The sequence below is a fragment of the Ranitomeya imitator genome, chromosome 5 (genome assembly GCF_032444005.1).
Source record: "Ranitomeya imitator isolate aRanImi1 chromosome 5, aRanImi1.pri, whole genome shotgun sequence".
In the NCBI taxonomy this organism is placed as follows: domain Eukaryota; kingdom Metazoa; phylum Chordata; class Amphibia; order Anura; family Dendrobatidae; genus Ranitomeya; species Ranitomeya imitator.
Genome location: NC_091286.1, coordinates 342,603,204 through 342,627,442, shown reverse-complemented (window position 1 = coordinate 342,627,442; position 24,239 = coordinate 342,603,204). Strand labels below are relative to the sequence as shown.

At 44.7% G+C, this 24,239-nt stretch overlaps 1 protein-coding gene across 1 annotated transcript in view; it reads left to right on the top strand.

Annotated features, from left to right (window-relative positions):
* CYB5R4 (cytochrome b5 reductase 4) overlaps nucleotides 1-1,443 on the top strand; it is a 261,934-nt gene extending 260,491 nt beyond the window's left edge. Inside the window, exon 15 of the mRNA XM_069726422.1 lies at nucleotides 751-1,443. Within this exon, the coding sequence (XP_069582523.1) occupies nucleotides 751-805 (55 nt within the window). The 3' untranslated portion in view covers nucleotides 806-1,443. The remainder of the gene's footprint in view (nucleotides 1-750) is intronic.
* The last annotated feature ends 22,796 nt before the right edge of the window (nucleotides 1,444-24,239 follow it).

Sequence of the window (24,239 nt, the reverse complement as noted above, 5' to 3'; positions counted from 1 at the left end):
AAGGGCGTCAGATCCGGGGATCGTGGTGGCCATGGCTTGACAGAACCCCTGCCCATCCACCGCCGGGGGAATATTCTATCCAGAAACTCACGAACAATGGTGGCGTAGTGTGGATGAGAGCCGTCCTGTTGAAAGATTACACCTTCTGGAAATTGTGGCACTGCATACAATTCCAACATGTCAAGATACGTGTTTGCCGTCACAGACTGCTCTGCGAAAAAAAAATGGGCCTATCACCTTATCATGCATCAGGCCACACCACACGTTCACTTTAGGGGTGTACGTAGGCATGAGGATGTTCAGCAGCCCATATTCGGACGTTATGGAAGGTCGCCTCATCGCTAAACAGTCTTCTGCAAAAATCTTGCATCATTGTTAATCTCATGAAACATATCTGTAGCAAATGCAACATTTATCACTTAAAACAGAGAATCACAGACGTTATTCACTCTGTTACACCAGACGTCCTTACCCGTGTGTGGCAAGAACTTCACTATCGTGTGGATGTGTGTATGGCAACAAATGGAGCCCACATCGAACTGCACTGAATGGGTATGAAACTAGGAGAGTTTTTATTTTATTTGGAGCAGATTTCACATTTCTATCGATTTTTGTTGCTTTCCAGTGACTGATCAAAAGTGCACCATGACTTTAAGGACACACTGTAGACATTTATGGATTTAGTTTAAAAAAAAAACCTGAAAATTACAAAATTTATTTAGCATGTTTCTTGTCATTTATTTTTTGTAGGTTCCTAGAAGATCTTGGCTTTACCAAAGACGACATCTTTGTGTTCACAGAGTAACTGTTCTCATGGATCCATTTGTTATCAGCTGCTGATAGAAATATTTTTATATCTTTGATACCATTTACTATGCACAATGATCATCACAACAAGGATGAATTAAGTTGACACCTTTTTGCCTATACTTTCTTCAGGAAAATATACAGTATCAAGTATCTTTTGTGTTTGGTGTTTTATTTGAAACACGATATATATATAAAAAATTCACTGTAAATATCCTATATAATAAATAAACTTTGGGTACTATCAATGCACAGTTCCATTATTCAAAATGTAAGACTGCTATCAAAATAAACCAGCCTTGTGTTGTATTTTTTGTATCTTATATCCTTTGTGAATAGATTTTTAAATCCTTGTAAGCAGAGTTGCCAACTATCTATAATTCCAAGACAGGTTGTAAAAAAAAAAAAGAATACATCTGTGTGATTCCTTTGAGGCTTAAGAAACTTTTACATATTGTTATGACTGTATTTACTTTTAACAATTCTCGGTGAATGCAGCTGATGTCTTCATATCAAAATAATAGACAACAGTATCACATATAAATGTATTTATTATGGTTTTCAATATGTCCGTAAAAATTAACTGTCTGTAATTTTTTTATTAGCTATCCAGAAATAGTAAAAAATCAAGTTGGCAACCCTGCTTGTAAGTTTATTTATTTTACATGCTTATATAACACAACACTTTACAGACATTAGCAACACTGTCCCCATTGGGCCTCACAATCTAGATTCCCTATCAGTATGTCTTTGGAGTGTGGAAGGAAATCGGAGGTTACCCACGGAAACGCGGGGAAAACCTACAAACTCCTTGCAGATGTTGTCCTTGATGTGATTTGAACGCAGGACCCCAGGGGTGCAAGGCTGCAGTGCTAATCCCCCTGAAATAAAATAAATAAAATGGTGCCTATGAACAAGTAAATGAAAAAGTGCTATATGAAGTTCATATAGAGCTGTATAATAATGAGTTAAGGAAGTATTTACCGTATTTTTCGGACTATAAGATGCACTGGACTATAAGACGCACCCAGGTTTTAGAGGTGGAAAATAGGGGAAAAAATATTTGAATAGCCAAATACAAGAAAGCTGATAGCTAAATTCAAGGCCAAAAAACTTAATCAGAAAAAACCAAATAACCTTGTAAACCTTAGGTAACCTAGATAAAAATTCACCTTTAATTATCATTTTAAAACCATGTAACAGCCACAAACAACAAAACAAAAACACAGAGCCGTGCAATCTAGGTAATCCCTACCACATCAACCTAATCCTAGCTATCAGCGGAGGTTGGCACCCTATATATGTATGCGAGATTGGCGCCCCCGCTCAACGTCGGCTGACCCTATATCTCCTACATGCACCCTAGTGTAGTGTCTCATTTGGACCATCAGATATGCATGACCGGAAAATCAGATGGTCGAGGCAACCTTTATGACATCATTGTCGCCATGGCAACCATTATGACATCATCGTCGTTGTGCCCGGGCACAGTGACGATGATGTCATAAAGGACGTAGACTTCCCGCGTCTCTGGTCGAGGCCGCCAGGCCTCGACCAATCAGCGACGGGCACAGCGACGATGATGTCATAATGGTTGCCATGGCGACAATGATGTCATAAAGGTTGCCTCGACCAATCAGCGACGGGCACAGCGACGATGTCATAATGGTTGCCATGGCGACGATGATGTCATAAAGGTTGCCTCAACTAATCAGCAATGGGCACAGGGACGATGATGTCATAATGATTGCCATGGCGACGATGATGTCATAAAGGTTGCCTCGACCAATCAGCGATGGGCACAGTCTGCCGCGAATTCTGGAATCATCATTGTCCATATACTACGGGGACATGCATATTCTAGAATACCCGATGTGTTAGAATCGGGCCACAATCTAGTACAGTGGTCCCCAACTCCAGGCCTCCAGGGCCGCCAACAGTGCAGGTTTTCAGGATTTCCTTAGTATTGCACAGGGGTTGGAATCATCACCTGTGCAGATGATCACATTACCACCGATGCAATGCTAAAGAAATCCTGAAAACCTGCACTGTTGGCGGCCCTCGAGGCCTGGAGTTGGGGACTAGGGTTGAGCGAAACGGATCGTTCATTTTCAAAAGTTGCCGACTTTTGGCAAAGTCGGGTTTCATGAAACCCGACCCGATCCCTGTGTGGGGTCGGCCATGCGGTACGCGACTTTCGCGCCAAAGTCGCGTTTCGTATGACGCGCTTGGCGCCATTTTTTTCAGCCAATGAAGGGGCGTGGGCAGAGTGATGACATAGGTCTTAGGGGCGTGGACGCCTATCGCCATGTTGTCGCTTGTGCGCTGTAGCGATTTGTACTGTGTAACACCAGCTTTTCAGGAGAGAGAGAGAGAAAAGAAAAAAAAAATCCCCATTGGCTTTGCATTAGGTTTCGTGTTTCGGTCGATCCTCGACTATTCGCCATAATCGGCCGATTTCACTCGACTCGACTTTTGAGATAGTCGGGTTTCGCGAAACCCGGCTCGACCCTAAAAAAGTCAAGGTCGCTCAACCCTATTGGGGACCCCTGATCTAGTATATAATAGTATGCTATTATGTTGGAAGCTGTGGGTAGAAGATGGTGCTGCGGGACCAGTGTGGTGTCTGTAAAGTACTATATGAAGACGCTGGAGGGCGAGTATAAGAATGGGGGCAGAGGGCTTCTATTTAAAGCACTACTCCAGCACTGAAAAATAACACTGGAGTGCTGCTTTGAGATCCCATTGGGAGAACTATAACTCCCAGCATGTCCTGCAGATCCTATGGCATGCTGGGTGTTATAGTTCACCACAGGAGTGGCAGAGTGCTTTATTGTGTGTTGTAAAGACTAAGCTTTTAATTGTGGCAGCCAGCCACTGTGGTGAGGTAAAGAGCTGGAGCATCCCATGACTGCACACAGAGCCCTCCCTCATGTTGCCTCTCCACGGCACAGGTTATAAGAGGAAGCTTGCAGATTCTAGTGGGGAGTCTGAAGGACCTGTGATGACATCAGAAGAGGGAGGGCTCTGTGCTGCCATGTGATGCTCAAGCCCGCCCACTTCATGACATCACACAGGTCCTTATGCCCCAGCATCCAGCACAGCCCAGGCAGGTATGCAGTGATCTTGTCCCCTCTGGCCCCTGCTGCTGCCCCCTCCTCCACCGGACACAGATCTCCCCAGCTGCTGCAGGAATCCAGCGCTGGGGAAGCCATGTGTGTTTCAGTGAAGGACTATTCATGTGCTGCTCCCTGCTCACTGCTCAGCTGACAGGTAGGCGGGGAAGCGGCTAATGAATATTCACTGCACTTTAATCATCGGGACCACGTGGTTTCCTCAGTGCTGGATTTAGGCAGCTGGGACATTTTTCTACCTCCTGCATGTGGGATCACAGTGCCATCCCAGTAGCCGCTGCCCCCCTCCCCACATGCTACATTAGGCCGGCGTCACACTCGGCGTATAAAAATACAGTCCGTAATTTACGGCCCTAATACGCAGAAAAGTCCCCAAAATAGTGGTCCGTATCTCCTCCGTAGGCAGAGTGTGTCAGCGTATTTTGCGCATGGCATCCTCCGTATGTAATCCGTATGGCATCCGTACTGCGAGATTTTCTCGCAGGCTTGCAAAACCGACATACAGACATACAATGGATCCATGTTCTCAAAAAATCGTAACATATATACTGTATATATATATATATAAATAATGTCAGTGAGACACATATATATATGTATATATATATATATATATATATATTTCATCCAGCGCGAGATGGCTTTAAAGCCGGTAATTCAATTGCCGGCTTTTACGATCTCCTTCCTAAACCCGACATGATATGAGACATGGTTTACATACAGTAAACCATCTCATATCCCCATTTTTTTGCATATTCCACACTACTAATGTTAGTAGTGTGTATGTACAAAATTTGGGCGCTCTAGCTATTAAATTAAAGGGTTAAATGGCGGAGAAAATTGGCGTGGGCTCCCGCGCAATTTTCTCCGCCAGACTAGTAAAGCCAGTGACTGAGGGCAGATATTAATAGCCTGGAGAGGGTCCATGGTTATTGGCCCCCCTGGCTAAAAAAATCTACCCCCAGCCACCCCAGAAAAGGCACATCTGGAAGATGCGCCTATTCTGGCACTTGGCCACTCTCTTCCCATTCCCGTGTAGCGGTGGGATATGGGGTAATGAAGGGTTAGTGTCACCTTGGTGACATTAAGCCAGATTAATAATGGAGGGGCGTCAATTATGACACCTATCCATTATTAATCCAATTGTCTGAAATGCTTAAAAAACAGACACACAATATTGCAAAGTATTTTGATGAAATAAAAACACAGGTTGTTGTAATATTTTATTAGACTCTTAATCCACCTGAAGACCCTCGCTCTGTAACAAAGGAAAAATAAAAAAACAACAATATCTCATACCTTCCGATGATCTGTCACGTCCCACGATGTAAATCCATCTGAAGGGGTTAAATTATTTTACAGGCAGGAGCTCTGCTATAATGTAGCTGTGCTCCTGCCTGTAAAACCCCAGCGAATGAATGGAAAGTAGGTCAATGACCTGTAGTTACCTTCATTCGCGGTGATGCGCCCTCTGCTGGTTGTCCTCATATGACCTCGAGGCTGGGAAAATATTCTGAAAAGTTCAGTCAGTGTAACACTGACAGCTCGAATGCGTTACGTTGATGGTGTATTGCAGTGCATTGTATTAGTTATCAGAGTGATAACAGTTGAAGTCCCATAGAATGACTAAGTAAAAAAAAAAAACAAGTTCCTTGAGGGTTGTAGTTTCCAAATGGGGTCACTTGTCAGGGATTTCCACTGTTTAGGCACATCAGGGGCTCTGCAAACACGATGTGGTGTCCGCTATCGGTTCCAGTCAACTTTGCGCTCCAAAAGTTGAATGATGCTGCTTCCCTTCCGAACCCTGCTGTGCGCCAGTAGTTTTCCATCACATACGGGTCATCATGTACTTAGGAAAAATTGCACAGCAAATGTTATGATTCATTTTCTTCTCTTACCCTTTTAAAATGCTAAATTTGGGTTTTAAACAATATTTTTTCCTTCCACATTGCTTTTATTTCTGTGAAGCACCTAAAGGGTTAATCAGCTTTTTGAATGTCATTTTGAGCAGTGTAGTTTTTAAAATGGTGTCACTTTTGGGAGCTTTTTCTATCACTTAGGTCCCTCAAAGTCAGTTTAAATAGGATACAGTCCCTAAAAAAAATTAAGTTATTTTTAAATTTGTTGGAAAAATAAGCAAATTGCTGATTGACTTTTAAACCTTCTTACTTCCTACCACCAAAGAAATTGTTTAAAAAATGATGCTAATATAAAGTGGACATGTGGGAAATGCTATTTATTAACTATTTTGTGTCGTATATCTATCTGGTTTAAGGGCATAGAAATTTTTTTTTAAAATGTGAAAATTGCAAAATTTGTTTTCAAATTTTCGATATTTTTTATAAATGCAATTTACAGTTTTTTTTATTTTATAGTAACATAGTTAGTAAGGCCGAAAAAAGACATTTGTCCATCCAGTTCAGCCTATATTCCATCTTAATAAATCCCCAGATCTACGGCCTTCTACAGAACCTAATAATTGTATGATACAATATTGTTCTGCTCCAGGAAGACATCCAGGCCTCTCTTGAACCCCTCGACTGAGTTCGCCATCAAAACCTCCTCAGGCAATCAATTCCAGATTCTTACCGTCCTAACAGTAAAGAATCCTCTTCTATGTTGGTGGAAAAACCTTCTCTCCTCCAGACGCAAAGAATGCCCTCTTGTGCCCGTCACCTTCCTTGGTATAAACAGATCCTCAGCGAGATATTTGTATTGTCCCCTTATATACTTATACATGGTTATTAGATCGCCCCTCAGTCGTCTTTTTTCTAGACTAAGTTTAGGAGATAAGTATTTGATCCCTTGCTGATTTTGTAAGTTTGCCCACTAACAAAGACATGAACAGTCTATAATGTTAAGGGTAGGCAATAAAAGCATATTAAGGTCACGGAGTGGCCTAGCCAGTCTCCAGACCTTAATCCCATAGAAAACTTATGGAGGGAGTTGAAGCTCCGAGTTGCCAAGTGACAGCCTCAAAATCTTAATGATTTATAGATGATCTGCAAAGAGGAGTGTACCAAAATTCCTCCTGACATATCGCTGTAATCGCAGAGAGCATAGAGAAATGCAGCCAGCTCACCGACAGCCTCCACAGGTGCACGGAACATGGAACAAGCAACAGATTATTGGAGCTAATATACAGTGGGGCAAAAAAGTATTTAGTCAGTCAGCAATAGTGCAAGTTCCACCACTTAAAAAGATGAGAGGCGTCTGTAATTTACATCATAAGTAGACCTCAACTATGGGAGACAAACTGAGAAAAAAAAATCCAGAAAATCACATTGTCTGTTTTTTTTAACATTTTATTTGCATATTATGGTGAAAAATAAGTATTTGGTCAGAAACAAACAATCAAGATTTCTGGCTCTCACAGACCTGTAACTTCTTCTTTAAGAGTCTCTTCTTTCCTCCACTCATTACCTGCAGTAATGGCACCTGTTTAAACTTGTTATCAGTATAAAAAGACACCTGTGCACATCCTCAAACAGTCTGACTCCAAACTCCACTATGGTGAAGACCAAAGAGCTGTCAAAGGACACCAGAAACAAAATTGTAGCCCTGCACCAGGCTGGGAAGACTGAATCTGCAATAGCCAACCAGCTTGGAGTGAAGAAATCAACAGTGGGAACAATAATTAGAAAATAGAAGACATACAAGACCACTGATAATCTCCCTCGATCTGGGGCTCCACGCAAAATCCCACCCCGTGGGGTCAGAATGATCACAAGAACGGTGAGCAAAAATCCCAGAACCACGCGGGGGGACCTAGTGAATGAACTGCAGAGAGCTGGGACCAATGTAACAAGGCCTACCATAAGTAACACACTACGCCACCATGGACTCAGATCCTGCAGTGCCAGACGTGTCCCACTGCTTAAGCCAGTACATGTCCGGGCCCGTCTGAAGTTTGCTAGAGAGCATTTGGATGATCCAGAGGAGTTTTGGGAGAATGTCCTATGGTCTGATGAAACCAAACTGGAACTGTTTGGTAGAAACACAACTTGTCGTGTTTGGAGGAAAAAGAATACTGAGTTGCATCCATCAAACACCAGACCTACTGTAAAGCATGGTGGTGGAAACATCATGCTTTGGGGCTGTTTCTCTGCAAAGGGGCCAGGACGACTGATCCGGGTACATGAAAGAATGAATGGGGCCATGTATCGTGAGATTTTGAGTGCAAACCTCCTTCCATCAGCAAGGGCATTGAAGATGAAACGTGGCTGGGTCTTTCAACATGACAATGATCCAAAGCACACCGCCAGGGCAACGAAGGAGTGGCTTCGTAAGAAGCATTTCAAGGTCCTGGAGTGGCCTAGCCAGTCTCCAGATCTCAACCCTATAGAAAACCTTTGGAGGGAGTTGAAAGTCCGTGTTGCCAAGCGAAAAGCCAAAAACATCACTGCTCTAGAGGAGATCTGCATGGAGGAATTGGCCAACATACCAACAACAGTGTGTGGCAACCTTGTGAAGACTTACAGAAAACGTTTGACCTCTGTCATTGCCAACAAAGGATATATGACAAAGTATTGAGATGAAATTTTGTTTCTGACCAAATACTTATTTTCCACCATAATATGCAAATAAAATATTAAAAAAAACAGACTGTGATTTTCTGGATTTTTTTTTCTCAGTTTGTCTCCCATAGTTGAGGTCTACCTATGATGTAAATTACAGATGCCTCTCATCTTTTTAAGTGGTGGAACTTGCACTATTGCTGACTGACTAAATACTTTTTTGCCCCACTGTATGAACATAGTGTCATTTCTAAAAACAACAGTTCAACAAACAGTATCACACAGAAGAAGATTAGATACACAGCTCAGCAGAGAGTATTGCATAGAAAAGGATTAGATACATGGCTCGGCGTGCAGTACCACACAAGAGGTGATGAGGTACACAGCTCAGCAGAAAGTACCACACAGGAAATGATTAGATACATGGCTCAGCAGACAGTATCACTTGTTTTTTGCCCAATGTCTGAATCAGTGTCTATCATATATGAACTTTAATTAATTTTCTAATAAAAATGCAGTGTCAAAAACACAATAAAAAACACACTCGAACATGAATAGAAAAAAAAAGTAACCTATATTAGTTAATAGTTGAACAAAATCCGCAACATCAAAAACTCACAAGTATTCGTCATGAAAAGTAGCCTTACAGAACTAAGGAACGCATCATGAGCTATTTTCACATTTTCTTCAACACTACTTTTCCATATTACCGGCCACGTACCTCTTTTCATAAATGGCTTCCACTGAATTCTGTTTAGTCTAATAAAGCAGTCATGTCTGCAGAGAAAAGTGCAGTTTTCTGAGGAAAAGCTCTTGCAGCAAGCAATGCAGGAATGAAGGGACATTCGATTAGCTGCACTACAACACCAGCTTCACACATCAATGTCTCCGGTATGTGTGGTGCCAGTTTTCACACGTACCGAAGACACTAACACACGTAGAGGGTCTGAGCACATATCTGTGTTTTTTCACAGACTGAGTGACACACACGTAGACATGTCCGTTTTTGTGCAGCTGCACGGATCACATGGACCCATTCAAGTCAATGGGTCTGTGTAAACACGTACAGCACATGGATGCCATCCGTGTGATGCATTAGTATAACACGGACGGGCGCCGGGGAAGAAGCGCTACAGTAAGCTGGTGACGAAGCTAGCTCTCATCATTCTCCCCTGCTTTGCCGGCGAGCAGAGGAGAATGATGAGCATTATATTAAAGTCCAAACGACAGAAGGTGGGGGCTTTTGGTACTGCTACTCCCATCATGACACCTGCTGCCGCTTATAACAGTGACAGCAGGAGCGGAGGATGGGAGTATTCCACAGCCACCGACTGCGATCGTTCGGAAATAAATGAATGAAAAACCCCACGTGCTTTCCCCCCTATTTTCTTGAATCAACCAGACAAAACTCATAGCTGGGGTCTGCAACCCCCAGCTGTCAGCTTCTGCAAGGTTGGTTACCAAGAATAGAAGGGTCCCCACGCTGTTTTTTTAATTTAAATAAATAATTGTAAAAAAAACAGCATGGGGCCCCCTCATTTTTGACAACCAGCCTTGCTAAAGCTCACAGCTGGGGGCTGCTATTCTCAGACTGGTAAGGGGCCATTGATATAGGCCCCCAGCCTAAAAACAGCAGCCCACAGCTGCCCAGAAAGGGCACATCTATTAGATGCGCCTTTTCTGGCATTTTGCCCGGCTCTTCCCACTTGCCCTGTAGCGGTGGCAAGTAGGGTAATATTTGTGGGGCTGATGTCACCTTTCAGGTGACATCAAGCCCACAGCTTAGTAATGGAGAGGCGTCTATAAGACACCTATCCATTACTAATCCTACAGTTGTCATGTTAAATAAAGACACGGCCAGAATGAAGTCCTTTATTTAAAAAAACAAAACAGACTCCTTAAATGTTTTAAAATAAACTATACTTACTGCAAGATATAATTCCCAGACGCCCTCGATCTCCTGTAAGAAAAGAAAAATAATAAGCCAGCAATATACCATACCTGTCCATCGTTGTGTCCCACGCTGTAATCCATGTCTGGGGGCTAAATAGTTCTCAACCAGGATGGTGCCAAGGTGCGACGTCCTGGCTGGAAACCACTGGTGAATGAGCGGTGGATTAGAAATGAATAGGTGTCTTATAGATGCCTCTCCATTACTAAAGGCCCCTTCACATTAAGCGACGCTGCAGCGATACCGACAACGATCCGGATCGCTGCAGCGTCACTGTTTGGTCGCTGGAGAGCTGTCACACAGACCGCTCTCCAGCGACCAACGATGCCGGTAACCCGGGTAAACATCGGGTAACTAAGCTCAGGGCTGCGCTTAGTAACCCGATGTTTACCCTGGTTACCTTCCTAAAAGTAAAAAAACAAACAGTACATACTTACCTACCGCTGTCTGTCCTCCAGCGCTGTGCTCTGCACTCCTCCTGTACTGTCTGTGTGAGCACAGCGGCCGGAAAGCAGAGTGGTGACGTCACCGCTCTGCTTTCCGGCTGACCGACGCTCACAGCCAGTACAGGAGGAGTGGAGAGCACAGCGCTGGAGGACAGACAGCGGTAGGTAAGTATCTACTGTTTGTTTTTTTTACTTTTAGGATGGTAACCAGGGTAAACATCGGGTTACTAAGCGCGGCCCTGCGCTTAGTTACCCGATGTTTACCCTGGTTACCAGTGAAGACATCGCTGGATCGGTGTCACACACGCCGATCCAGCGATGTCCACGGGAGATCCAGCGACGAAATAAAGTTCTGGACTTTCTTCAGCGACCAACGATCTCCCAGTAGGGGCCTGATCGTTGGTCGCTGTCACACATAACGATTTTATTAATGATATCGTTGCTACGTCACAAAAAGCAACGATATCGTTAACAATATCGTTATGTGTGAAGGTACCTTAAGATTGCCACCGCTATCTATTCTTGATAACCAACCTTGCAGACGCTGAGAGCTGGGGGTTGAGTTTTGTCTGGTTGGATCAATAAAATAGTGGGGAACCCACGTGGGATTTTTCATTCATTTATTTCCAAACAATCACAGCTTTGGAATACCCCGATCATCCACACCTACTGTCTGTCATTAGCGGCAGCAGGTGTCGGATGATGGGGGTTAGAGTCCCAAAAGCCCACACCTACTGTTGTTCAGACTTTAATATACAGTACACACCACTGCATACAGCTACATACAGCTCTGCGTGCGATGTCCACCCCAGTGACAATGATCCATTCGGAGGCATGGTCAAAGTCCGGTCAGTGCTGAGAAAGATTGGTCCTGAGGACGACATGGAGTCTTTCCTCATCGTCTTCGAGCGCACTGCAGAGCGTGAGAGCTTTGCATGTTCCCAGTTGGCTGAAGTGGTGGTCCCCTTCTTTGCAGGAGATGCCCAGAAAGCCTACCTCGACCTCAGTTGGCACGATGCCCTGGACTATGGGAAATTGAGATGTGGGATCCTGGCCCAACTCGGGGTTAACACAAAAGTACAGTACAGACCTAAAGTTTGGACACACCTCATTTAAAGATTTTTCTGTATTTTTATGACTATGAAAATTGTACATTCACACTGAAGGCATCAAAACTATGAATTAACACTGTGGAATTATATACTTAACAAAAAAGTGTGAAACAACTGAAATTATGTCTTATATTCTAGGTTCTTCAAAGTAGCCACCTTTTGATTTGATGACTGCTTTGCAAACTCTTGGCATTCTCTTGATGAACTTCAATAGGTAGTCACCGGGAATGGTCTTCCAACAATCTTGACGGAGTTCCCAGAGATGCTTAGCACTTGTTGACCCTTTTGCCTTCACTCTGCAATCCAGCTCACCCCAAACCATCTCGATTGGGTTCAGGTCTGGTGACTGTGGAGGCCAGGTCATCTGGCGTAGCACCCTATCACTCTCCTTCTTGGTCAAATAGCCCTTACACAGCCTGGAGGTGTGTTTGGGGTCATTGTCCTGTTGAAAATTAAATGATGGTTCAACTAAACACAAACCGGATGAAATAGCATGCCGCTGCAAGATGCTGTGGTAGCCATGCTGGTTCAGTATGCCTTCAATTTTGAACAAATCCCCAACAGTGTCACCAGCAAAGCACCCCCACACCATCAAACCTCCTCCTCCATGCTTCACGGTGGGAACCAGGCATGTAGAGTCCATCCATTCACCTTTTCTGTGTAGCACAAAGACATGGTGGTTGGAACCAAAGATCTCAAATTTGGACTCATCAGACCAAAGCACAGATTTCCACTGGCCTAATGTCCATTCGTTGTGTTCTTTAGCCCAAACAAGTCTCTTCTGCTTGTTGCCTCTCCTTAGCAGTGGTTTCCTAGCAGCTATTTTACCATGAAGGCCTGCTGCACAAAGCCTCCTCTTAACAGTTGTTGTAGAGATATGTCTGCTGCTAGAACTCTGTGTGGCATTGGCCTGGTCTCTAATCTGAGCTGCTGTTAAACTGCGATTTCTGAGGCTGGTGCCTCAGATAAACTTATCCTCAGAAGTAGAGGTGACTCTTGGTCTTCCTTTCCTGGGGCAGTCCTCAAGTGAGCCAGTTTCTTTGTAGCTCTTGATGGTTTTTGCCACTGCACTTGGGGACACTTTCAAAGTTTTACTAATTTTTCGGACTGACCTTAATTTCTTAAAGTTATGATGGCCACTTGTTTTTCTTTACTTAGAATGTGTATTATGGCAAGAAAAAAAGCAGCTAACAGTCTATTCAGTAGGACTATCAGCTGTGTATCCACCAGATTTCTGCACAACCCCATTTATAAGGCAAGAAATTCCACTTATTAAACCTGACAGAGCACATCTGTGAAGTGAAAACCATTCCCAGTGACTACCCCTTGAAGCTCATCAAGAGAATGCCAAGAGTGTGCAAAGCAGTCATCAAAGCAAAAGGTGGCTACTTTGAAGAACCTAGAATATAAGACATAAAAAAGTGTGAAACAACTGAAATTAAGTATATAATTCCACATGTGCTAATTAATAGTTTTGATTACATGTGGGGATTCCCTAGCAACCAGGCAACCCCCACATGTACTTATGCTGGCTAATAGCTGTAAATCATTCAGCTGCGGCGATGAAAAAATAAATCTCCGAGCACTAAAAAATACTCGGAGGCAGGGGCTGGCTGCCATTTTTCAGCCTGGGGGGCAATCACAAGGCAGTGGCCCTTGAGTTGCGGTGGCCCTCCTTTTCCCTAATAATCTCTGGCCACTGCATAAAAATACCAGAGATAACAGGCTTTAAAAACAAGCTGGTTCATGGATATGGGAACAGAACGGAGCTTGCTGCATAGATATGGGAGCAGAACCAAGCTTACTCTGCAGATATGGGAGCAGAACCGAGCTTACTCTGGAGATATGGGAGCAGAACCGAGCTTACTACTGAGATATGGGAGAAGAACCGAGCTTACTACTGAGATATGGGAGAAGAACCGAGCTTACTCCAGAGATATGGGAGCAGAACCAAGCTTACTACAGAGATATGGGAGCAGAACCGAGATTACTCCGGAGATATGGAAGCAGAACAGAGCTTACTGCAAAGATATGGTAGCAGAACCGAGCTTACTCCAGAGATATGGGAGCAGAACAGAGCTTACTACAGAGATATGGGAGCAAAACAGAGCTTACTACAGAAATATGGGTGCAGAACGTGACTTACTACAGAGATAGGGGAGCAGAACAGCTAACTGCAGAGATATGGGAGCAGAACAGAGCTTACTACAGAAATATGGGAGCAGAACGGAGCTTAAAACAGATATGGGAGCAAAACAGCTTACTACAGAAATATGGGTGCAAAGCCCAGCTTACCACAGACATATGGGAGCAGAGCGGAGCTTACTACAGAGATAAGGGAGCAGAGCGGAGCTTACTACAGAGATATGGGAGCAAAACAGAGCTTACTACAGAGATATGGAAGCAAAACCCAGCTTACTACAGACATATGGGAGCAGAGCGGAGCTTACTGCAGAGATAAGGGAGCAGAACCGAGCATACTACAGAGATATGGGAGCAGAATGGAGCTTACAGAGATAAGGGAGCAGAACCGAGCTTACTACAGAGATATGGGAGCAGAAAAGAGCTTACTACAGAGATAAGGGAACAGAACCGAGCTTAATAAGTCTACTACATGGAACCAAGCCTGCTACATAGAAACTGGAGCAGAACTGAGATTACGGCATACATACGGTACCATAATCTAGATTACTACATTGATAGAGTACTAGAACCAAGTTTACTGCTTAGATATGGTGCCATAACGGAGCTTACTTTCAAGCATACATACAATACGGCTACACAGCGCCTAGTACTGTCACCACTACACAGCGAATACATAATTTATAATATCACCATTACCTCTATATGAAACTACATTCTATACAAAGACCAATGATACCACCATACACCTTTTGCTATGACTGAATTTAGCTGCTACTAAATTTAAAAAAAAGTTACCTAAAAAGAGCAATATTACAGCCTAACAGTAACCGTATATTGGTAGATACCAGTTCCACAGAACAAGTGATTACAGTTCAGTTATATATAGTAACTTACACATGACGTTCTTTCTGATTCGGATCGTTCACATTTCTATCTGGCCTAGACCGACATGACAACTTCTCCAGCCAGGGCTCATCTGCACAGATTACAACAAAGGTACATTTGACTTCTCACATTTCTAGCGCTGTCCCCATCTATTCCCAACCTACAAAAACAAAAACTCCCCACTCTGTGTGCACCTGCAGTGTGGACCACTGACCCCAATACTTAATCAATTGTGTCATTACTAGGATTACTCCCACCCCCAAAAAATTAAAGTATCCCACAGAAAGTAGTAATGCCCCTACTGTGCAACGACATGTATGGGCCTTTGAAGGAGATAATATCCCAAGTGCCCCATTCCAGCAACAAATACCCTTGAGTGCTCACTTAAAGTAACACTGTCCCCCCAAAAAAAAAGGATCCTGAGTGCCCCTATCAAAACTAATAATGTGCCCATTCATAACAAATAATGTCCTCTGAGCACCCACGCAGCTCTGTATATACAGAATGATGGTCCTACAGCCCCCAATACCCCTTTATTATACATTGAGGACCCCAAAACTCCCTATATATAGTAAAATGGCTACATAGCCCCCTATATACAATATGATGTCCCAACTGCCTCCTATATATATTATGAGACTTTAAAGTTTCCTATATATACTATAGCTCCCCACAAATAGTATGTCTCCAAAAAACCCTATATACTGTATAGTATGAGGGTCCCCTACAGCTCTACATATATATATATCTATATATTATTATCTATATCTATCTATCTATCTATCTATATATATAATATGATGGTCCCAGTTCTCAGCCGCAGCTGAATGATTTACATCTGTTAGCCAGCATAAGTACATGTGGGGGTTGCCTGGTTGCTAGGGAATCCCCACATGTTATCAAGCTGGCTAAGAGATGTAAATCATTCAGCTGCGGCGCTGAAAACTAAATCTCCAAGCACTAAAAAATACTCGGAGGACACCCGAGCGTGCTTGGGAAATCTCGAGTAACGAGTATGCTCGCTCATCACTAAACAAATACCAACGCACCATGTCCAGACCACATATTACCACCACCTGATGACCAATAATACCACATACAAGGAACAAATACTGCCACACCATGACCAGACCACATATTACCACCACATAGTGACTGAATACTACAATACTGATCATTAATTTAAAAAAACCCACAATACTAAGTGCTATTGTATACAGGAACTCTGTATTTACTGTCATTGTACAGGTAATACAGTGATCACTGGTGACATTATACACAGGAGCTCTGTATATAGTGTCAGTGTACAGTGTTGTGAATTTTGTTATCGAACTCCCTCCTGTGGTCATGAATGGTACTTCGGCGAGTTCTGTCCATGGACTCCCTCTGGTGGCTGTGAGTGGAGCTGCTGCTTCTGAGGTTCCTTCCACAGGTGAGTTAGTTTATTCTTTGGCTGGCTGCTCTATTTAACTCCACTCAGATCGTTACTCCATGCCAACTGTCTATGTTCTTGTACTGGTTCAGTTCACTCTTGGATCTTTCTGGTGACCTGTCTACTCCAGCAGAAGGTAAGTCCCTGCTAATTAATTATTTGTTCATTGTTTTCTTGTCCAGCTTGCTATCATGATTTTGCCTTGCTAGCTGGAAGCTCTGGGATGCAGAGTGGCACCTCCGCACCGTGAGTCGGTGCGGAGGTCTTTTTGCACACTCTGCGTGGTCTTTTTGTAGTTTTTTGTGTTGACCGCAAAGATACCTTTCCTATCCTCAGTCTGTTTAGTAAGTCTGGCCTCCTTTGCTGAAACCTGTTTCATTTCTGTGTTTGTGACTTTCATCTTAACTCACAGGCAATATATGTGGGGGGCTGCCTTTTCCTTTGGGGAATTTCTCTGAGGCAAGGTAGGCTTTATTTTCTATCTCTAGGGCTAGTTAGCTCTTAGGCTGTGAAGAGGCGTCTAGGCAGAGTTAGGTACGCTCCACGGCTATTTCTAGTGTGTGTGATAGGATTAGGGGTTGCGGTCAGCAAAGCTCCCACTTCCCAGAGCTTGTCCTGTGTTAGTTTAACCATCAGGTCGTTCCGGGTGCTCCTAACCACCAGGTCCATAACAGTACAGCTGGCCCAAAGTGTTAATGCATCTCAATAGAGGGATAAGAGAAGTTCTGAGACCATTTTTTTTTCTCTGCAGTGTGTTTTGTCTTTCTTTTCCCCTTAACCTCTGGGTGGTTCAGGACACAGGTGTAGATATAGACATTCAAGGTCTGTCCTCTTGTGTGGATCATCTCACTGCAAGGGTACAAAACATTCAAGATTTTGTGGTTCAGAATCTGATGTTAGAGCCTAGAAATCCAATTCCTGATTTGTTTTCTGGGGATAGATCTAAGTTCCTGAATTTCAAAAATAATTGTAAACTGTTTCTTGCTTTGAAATCCCGCTCCTCTGGTGACCCTGTTCAACAAGTAAAAATCATTATTTCTTTGTTGCGTGGCGACCCTGAAGACTGGGCATTTTCCCTTGCGCCAGGAGATCCTGCATTGCGTGATGTAGATGCGTTTTTTCTGGCGCTTGGATTGCTTTATGATGAACCAAATTCAGTGGATCAGGCAGAGAAAATCTTGCTGGCTTTGTGTCAGGGTCAGGATGAAGCGGAGGTATATTGTCAGACGTTTAGAAAGTGGTCTGTGCTTACTCAGTGGAATGAGTGTGCCCTGGCGGCAATTTTCAGAAAGGGTCTTTCTGAAGCCCTTAAGGATGTCATGGTGGGATTTCCCACGCCTGCTGGTCTGAATGAGTCTATGTCCTTGGCCATTCAGATCGATCGGCGCTTGCGTGAGCGCAAAGCTGTGCACCATTTGGCGGTATTCTCTGAGCATAGGCCTGAGCCTATGCAATGTGATAGGACTTTGACCAGAGCTGAACGGCAAGAACACAGACGTCTGAATGGGCTGTGTTTTTACTGTGGTGATTCCACTCATGCTATCTCCGATTGTCCTAAGCGCACTAAGCGGTTCGCTAGGTCTGCCACCATTGGTACGGTACAGTCTAAATTTCTTTTGTCCGTTACTCTGATTTGCTCTTTGTCGTCCTATTCTGTTATGGCATTTGTGGATTCAGGCGCTGCCCTGAATTTGATGGACTTGGAGTTTGCCAGGCGCTGTGTTTTTTTCTTGGAGCCCTTGCAGTATCCTATTCCATTGAGAGGAATTGATGCTACGCCTTTGGCCAAGAATAAGCCTCAGTACTGGACTCAATTGACCATGTGCATGGCTCCTGCACATCAGGAGGATATTTGCTTTTTGGTGTTGCATAATCTGCATGATGTGGTCGTTTTGGGGTTGCCATGGCTACAGGTCCATAATCCAGTATTGGATTGAAAATCTATGTCTGTGTCCAGCTTGGGTTGTCAAGGGGTACATGGTGATGTTCCATTGCTGTCAATTTCGCCTTCCACTCCTTCTGAAGTCCCTGAGTTTTTGTCGGATTACCGGGATGTATTTGATGAGCCCAAATCCGGTGCCCTACCTCCTCATAGGGATTGCGATTGTGCTATTAATTTGATTCCTGGTAGTAAGTTTCATAAGGGCCGACTGTTCAATTTATCTGTGCCAGAGCACGCCGCTATGTGGAGTTATATAAAGGAATCCTTGGAGAAAGGTCATATTCGCCCGTCGTCATCACCGTTGGGAGCAGGGTTCTTTTTTGTGGCTAAGAAGGATGGTTCTTTGAGACCTTGTATTGATTACCGCCTTCTTAATAAGATCACAGTCAAATTTCAGTACCCTTTGCCGCTGCTGTCTGATTTGTTTGCTCGGATTAAGGGGGCTAGTTGGTTCACCAAGATAGATCTTCGAGGGGTGTATAATCTTGTGCGTATTAAACAGGGTGATGAATGTTAAACAGCATTTAATATGCCCGAGGGCCATTTTGAGTATCTGGTTATGCCATTCGGGCTTTCTAATGCTCCATCTGTATTTCAGTCCTTTATGCATGACATCTTCCGAAAGTAACTGGATAGATTCATGATTGTATATTTGGATGATATTTTGGTCTTTTCGGATGATTGGGAGTCTCATGTAAAGCAGGTCAGAATGGTGTTCCAGGTCCTTCGTGCGAATTCCTTGTTTGTGAAGGGGTCAAAATGTCTCTTTGGAGTTCAGAAGGTTTCATTTTTGGGTTTCATTTTTTCCCCTTCTACTATCGAGATGGACCCTGTTAAAGTTCAGGCCATTTATGATTGGACTCAGCCGACATCTGTGAAGAGACTGCAGAAGTTCCTGGGCTTTGCTAATTTTTACCGTCGCTTCATCGCTAATTTTTCTAGTGTTGCTAAACCGTTGACTGATTTGACCAAGAAAGGTGCTGATGTGGTCAATTGGTCCTCTGCGGCTGTAGAGGCTTTTCAGGAGTTGAAGCGTCGTTTTTCTTCTGCCCCTGTGTTGTGCCAGCCAGATGTTTCGCTCCCGTTTCAGGTCGAGGTTGATGCTTCTGAGATTGGAGCAGGGGCTGTTTTGTCGCAAAGAAGTTCTGATGGCTCGGTGATGAAACCATGTGCCTTCTTTTCTAGAAAATTCTCGCCTGCTGAGCGCAATTATGATGTTGGCAATCGAGAGTTGTTGGCCATGAAGTGGGAATTCGAGGAGTGGCGACATTGGCTTGAAGGAGCCAAGCATCGCGTGGTGGTCTTGACGGATCACAAGAATTTGACTTATCTCGAGTCTGCCAAACGGTTGAATCCTAGACAGGCTCGATGGTCGCTGTTTTTCTCCCGTTTTGATTTTGTGGTCTCGTATCTTCCGGGCTCTAAGAATGTGAAGACTGATGCCCTGTCAAGGAGTTTTGTGCCTGACTCTCCGGGTGTTCCTGAGCCGGCGGGTATTCTCAAAGAGGGGGTAATTTTGTCTGCCATCTCCCCTGATTTGCGGCGGGTGCTGCAGAAGTTTCAGGCTGATAGACCTGACCGTTGTCCAGCAGAGAAACTGTTTGTCCCTGATAGATGGACTAGTAGAGTTATCTCTGAGGTTCATTGTTCGGTGTTGGCTGGTCATCCTGGAATCTTTGGTACCAGAGATTTGGTGGCTAGATCCTTTTGGTGGCCTTTTTTGTCACGGGATGTGCGTTCTTTTGTGCAGTCCTGTGGGACTTGTGCTCGGGCTAAGCCCTGCTGTTCTCGTGCCAATGGGTTGCTTTTGCCCTTGCCGGTCCCGAAGAGGCCCTGGACGCATATTTCCATGGATTTTATTTCAGATCTCCCTGTCTCTCAAAGGATGTCGGTCATTTGGGTGGTTTGTGATCGCTTCTCTAAGATGGTCCATTTGGTACCCTTGTCTAAATTGCCTTCCTCCTCTGATTTGGTGCCATTGTTTTTCCAGCATGTGGTTCGTTTGCATGGCATTCCGGAGAACATCGTCTCGGACAGAGGTTCCCAGTTTGTTTCGAGGTTTTGGCGGTCCTTTTGTGCTAAGATGGGCATTGATTTGTCTTTTTCTTCGGCTTTCCATCCTCAGACAAATGGCCAAACCGAACGAACTAATCAGACTTTGGAAACATATCTGAGATGCTTTGTTTCTGCTGATCAGGATGATTGGGTGTCCTTCTTGCCTTTGGCTGAGTTCGCCCTTAATAATCGGGCCAGCTCGGCTACTTTGGTTTCGCCTTTTTTCTGTAATTCTGGTTTCCATCCTCGTTTCTCTTCGGGGCAGGTTGAGCCTTCGGACTGTCCTGGTGTGGATACTGTGGTGGACAGGTTGCAGCAGATTTGGACTCATGTGGTGGACAATTTGACATTGTCCCAGGAGAAGGCTCAACGTTTCGCTAACCGCCGGCGCTGTGTTGGTCCCCGACTTCGTGTTGGGGATTTGGTTTGGTTGTCATCTTGTTATGTTCCTATGAAGGTTTCCTCTCCTAAGTTTAAGCCTCGTTTCATTGGTCCGTATAAGATTTCTGAAGTTCTCAATCCTGTGTCATTTTGTTTGGCCCTTCCAGCTTCTTTTGCCATCCATAATGTGTTCCATAGGTCGTTATTGCGGAGATACGCGGCGCCTATGGTTCCCTCCGTTGATCCTCCTGCCCCGGTGTTGGTCGAGGGGGAGTTGGAGTATGTGGTGGAGAAGATTTTGGATTCTCGTATTTCGAGACGGAAACTCCAGTACCTGGTCAAGTGGAAGGGTTATGGTCAGGAAGATAATTCCTGGGTTTTTGCCTCTGATGTTCATGCTGCCGATCTAGTTCGTGCCTTTCATTTGGCTCGTCCTGATCGGCCTGGGGGCTCTGGTGAGGGTTTGGTGACCCCTCCTCAAGGGGGAGGTACTGTTGTGAATTCTGTTATCGAACTCCCTCCTGTGGTCATGAATGGTACTTCGGCGAGTTCTGTCCATGGACTCCCTCTGGTGGCTGTGAGTGGAGCTGCTGCTTCTGAGGTTCCTTCCACAGGTGACTTAGTTTATTCTTTGGCTGGCTGCTCTATTTAACTCCACTCAGATCGTTACTCCATGCCAGCTGTCTATGTTCTTGTACTGGTTCAGTTCGCTCTTGAATCTTTCTGGTGACCTGTCTACTCCAGCAGAAGCTAAGTCCCTGCTAGTTAATTATTTGTTCATTGTTTTCTTGTCCAGCTTGCTATCATGATTTTGTCTTGCTAGCTGGAAGCTCTGGGATGCAGAGTGGCACCTCCGCACCGTGAGTCGGTGCGGAGGTCTTTTTGCACACTCTGCGTGGTCTTTTTGTAGTTTTTTGTGCTGACCGCAAAGATACCTTTCCTATCCTCAGTCTGTTTAGTAAGTCTGGCCTCCTTTGCTGAAACCTGTTTCATTTCTGTGTTTGTGACTTTCATCTTAACTCACAGGCAATATATGTGGGGGGCTGCCTTTTCCTTTGGGGAGTTTCTCTGAGGCAAGGTAGGCTTTATTTTCTATCTCTAGGGCTAGTTAGCTCTTAGGCTGTGAAGAGGCGTCTAGGCAGAGTTAGGTACACTCCACGGCTATTTCTAGTGTGTGTGATAGGATTAGGGATTGCGGTCAGCAGAGCTCCCACTTCCCAGAGCTTGTCCTGTGTTAGTTTAACCATCAGGTCGTTCCGGGTGCTCCTAACCACCAGGTCCATAACAGTACAGGTAATACAGGGATCACCAGTGACATTATACACAGGAGCTCTGTAAAAAGTGCCAGTGTACAGGTAATACAGTGATCACCACTGCCAGTGACATTATACACAGGAGCTCTGTATATAGTATACAGTGTATAGTGTCATTGTACAGGTAAAACACTGACTCATCAGTGATGTCTGTAGCTGAAGTCCTTCATCTTTGCTTTTCTCATTCATTCAGCACAGACCGCTGTTGCTTCTGCCAGCCAGGACTCGCCTCTGCATAAAATAACACAGTTACCTAGAGCACCGCTTCCAGAGCACATTCCCCACTTTTTCCTTTTTTTCTACACTACACATCTGAATACAGAGGTCCACCCACAATCAATATATAATTGGTTATTATGCAACCTCATAGATAATAATAATAATAATCTTTATTTTTATATAGCGCTAACATATTCCGCAGCGCTTTACAGTTTGCACACATTATCATCACTGTCCCCGATGGGGCTCACAATCTAGAATCCCTATCAGTATGTCTTTGGAATGTGGGAGGAAACCGGAGTGCCCGGAGGAAACCCACGCAAACACGGAGAGAACATACAAACTCTTTGCAGATGTTGTCCTGGGTGGGATTAGAACCCAGGACCCCAGCGCTGCAAGGCTGCAGTGCTAACCACTGCGCCACCGTGCTGCCCTTGCAAGCTTACGAGTTTCCTATCATGTGCAGTCCCCCTTACCTCCCACTTCATGTGCAGTCCACCTTACCCCCACTTCATCATGTGCAGCCCAACTTCCCCACTTCATCATGTGCAGCCCAACTCCTCCTTCATCATGTGCAGTCTCCTTAACCCCCAAATTCCATCATTTGCGGCCCCACTCCCCTTCATGTGCAGCTTCCTTTAACCCCCAAATTCCATCATGTGCGGCCCCACTCCCCTTCATCATGTGCAGTCTCCATAACCCCCAAATTCCATCATGTGCAGCCTCCTTTAACCCCCCATATTCAATCATGTGCAGCCTCCTTTAACCCCCCAAATTCCATCGTGCGCAGCCTCCTTTAACCCCCTAAATTCCATCATGTGCAGCCTCCTTTAACCCCCCAAATTCCATCATGTGCAGCCTCCTTTAACCCCCAAATTCCATCATGTGCAGCCTCCTTTAACCCCCCAAATTCCATCATGTGCAGCCTCCTGTAACCCCCCAAATTCCATCATGTGCAGCCTCCTTTAACCCCCCAAATTCCATCATGTGCAGCCTCCTTTAAGCCCCCAAATTCCATCATGCGCAGTCTCCTTTAACCCCCCCAAATACCATCATGAGCAGCCGCCTATAACCCCCCAAATTCCATCATGTGCATCCTCCTTTTCACCCCCCAAATTCCATCATGTGCAGCCTCCTTTATCCCCTTTCTGACATGGGACGTACTATCCTGTCGAGGTGGGGTGGGCCCCTATGACCACGGACGGGATAGTACGTCCAGCGCGATCAGCGGCGCTCACGGGGGGAGCGCCGCCGATCGTTGCTGGGTGTCAGCTGCCTATCGCAGCTGACATCCGGCACTATGTGCCAGGAGCGGTCACGGACCGCCCCCGGCACATTAACCCCTGGCACACCGCGATCAAAGATGATCGCGATGTGCCGGCGGTATAGGGAAGCATCGCGCAGGGAGGGGGCTCCCTGCGGGCTTCCCTGAGCCCCACGCAGCAACGCGATGTGATCGCGTTGCTGCGAGGGTCTCCTCACCTCCCTCCCTGCTCGAGCCCCGGATCCAAGATGGCCGCGGATCCGGGTCCTGCAGGGAGGGAGGTGGCTTCACAGAGCCTGTTCAGAGCAGGCACTGTGAAGCAGCCTGCACTGCTCTCAGATCGGTGATCTGACAGATGTCAGTGCAAACTGTCAGATCACCGATCTGTGATGTCCCCCCCGGGACAAAGTAAAAAAGTAAAAAAAATTTTTTTCAAATGTGTAAAAAAAAAATAAAAAAAATATTCCAAAATAATGAAAAAAAAAAAAATATTATTCCCATAAATACATTTCTTCATCTAAATAAAAAAAAAAAACAATAAAAGTACATATATTTAGTATCGCCGCGTCCATAACGGCCCGACCTATAAAACTGGCCCACTAGTTAACCCCTTCAGTAAACACCGTAAGAAAAAAA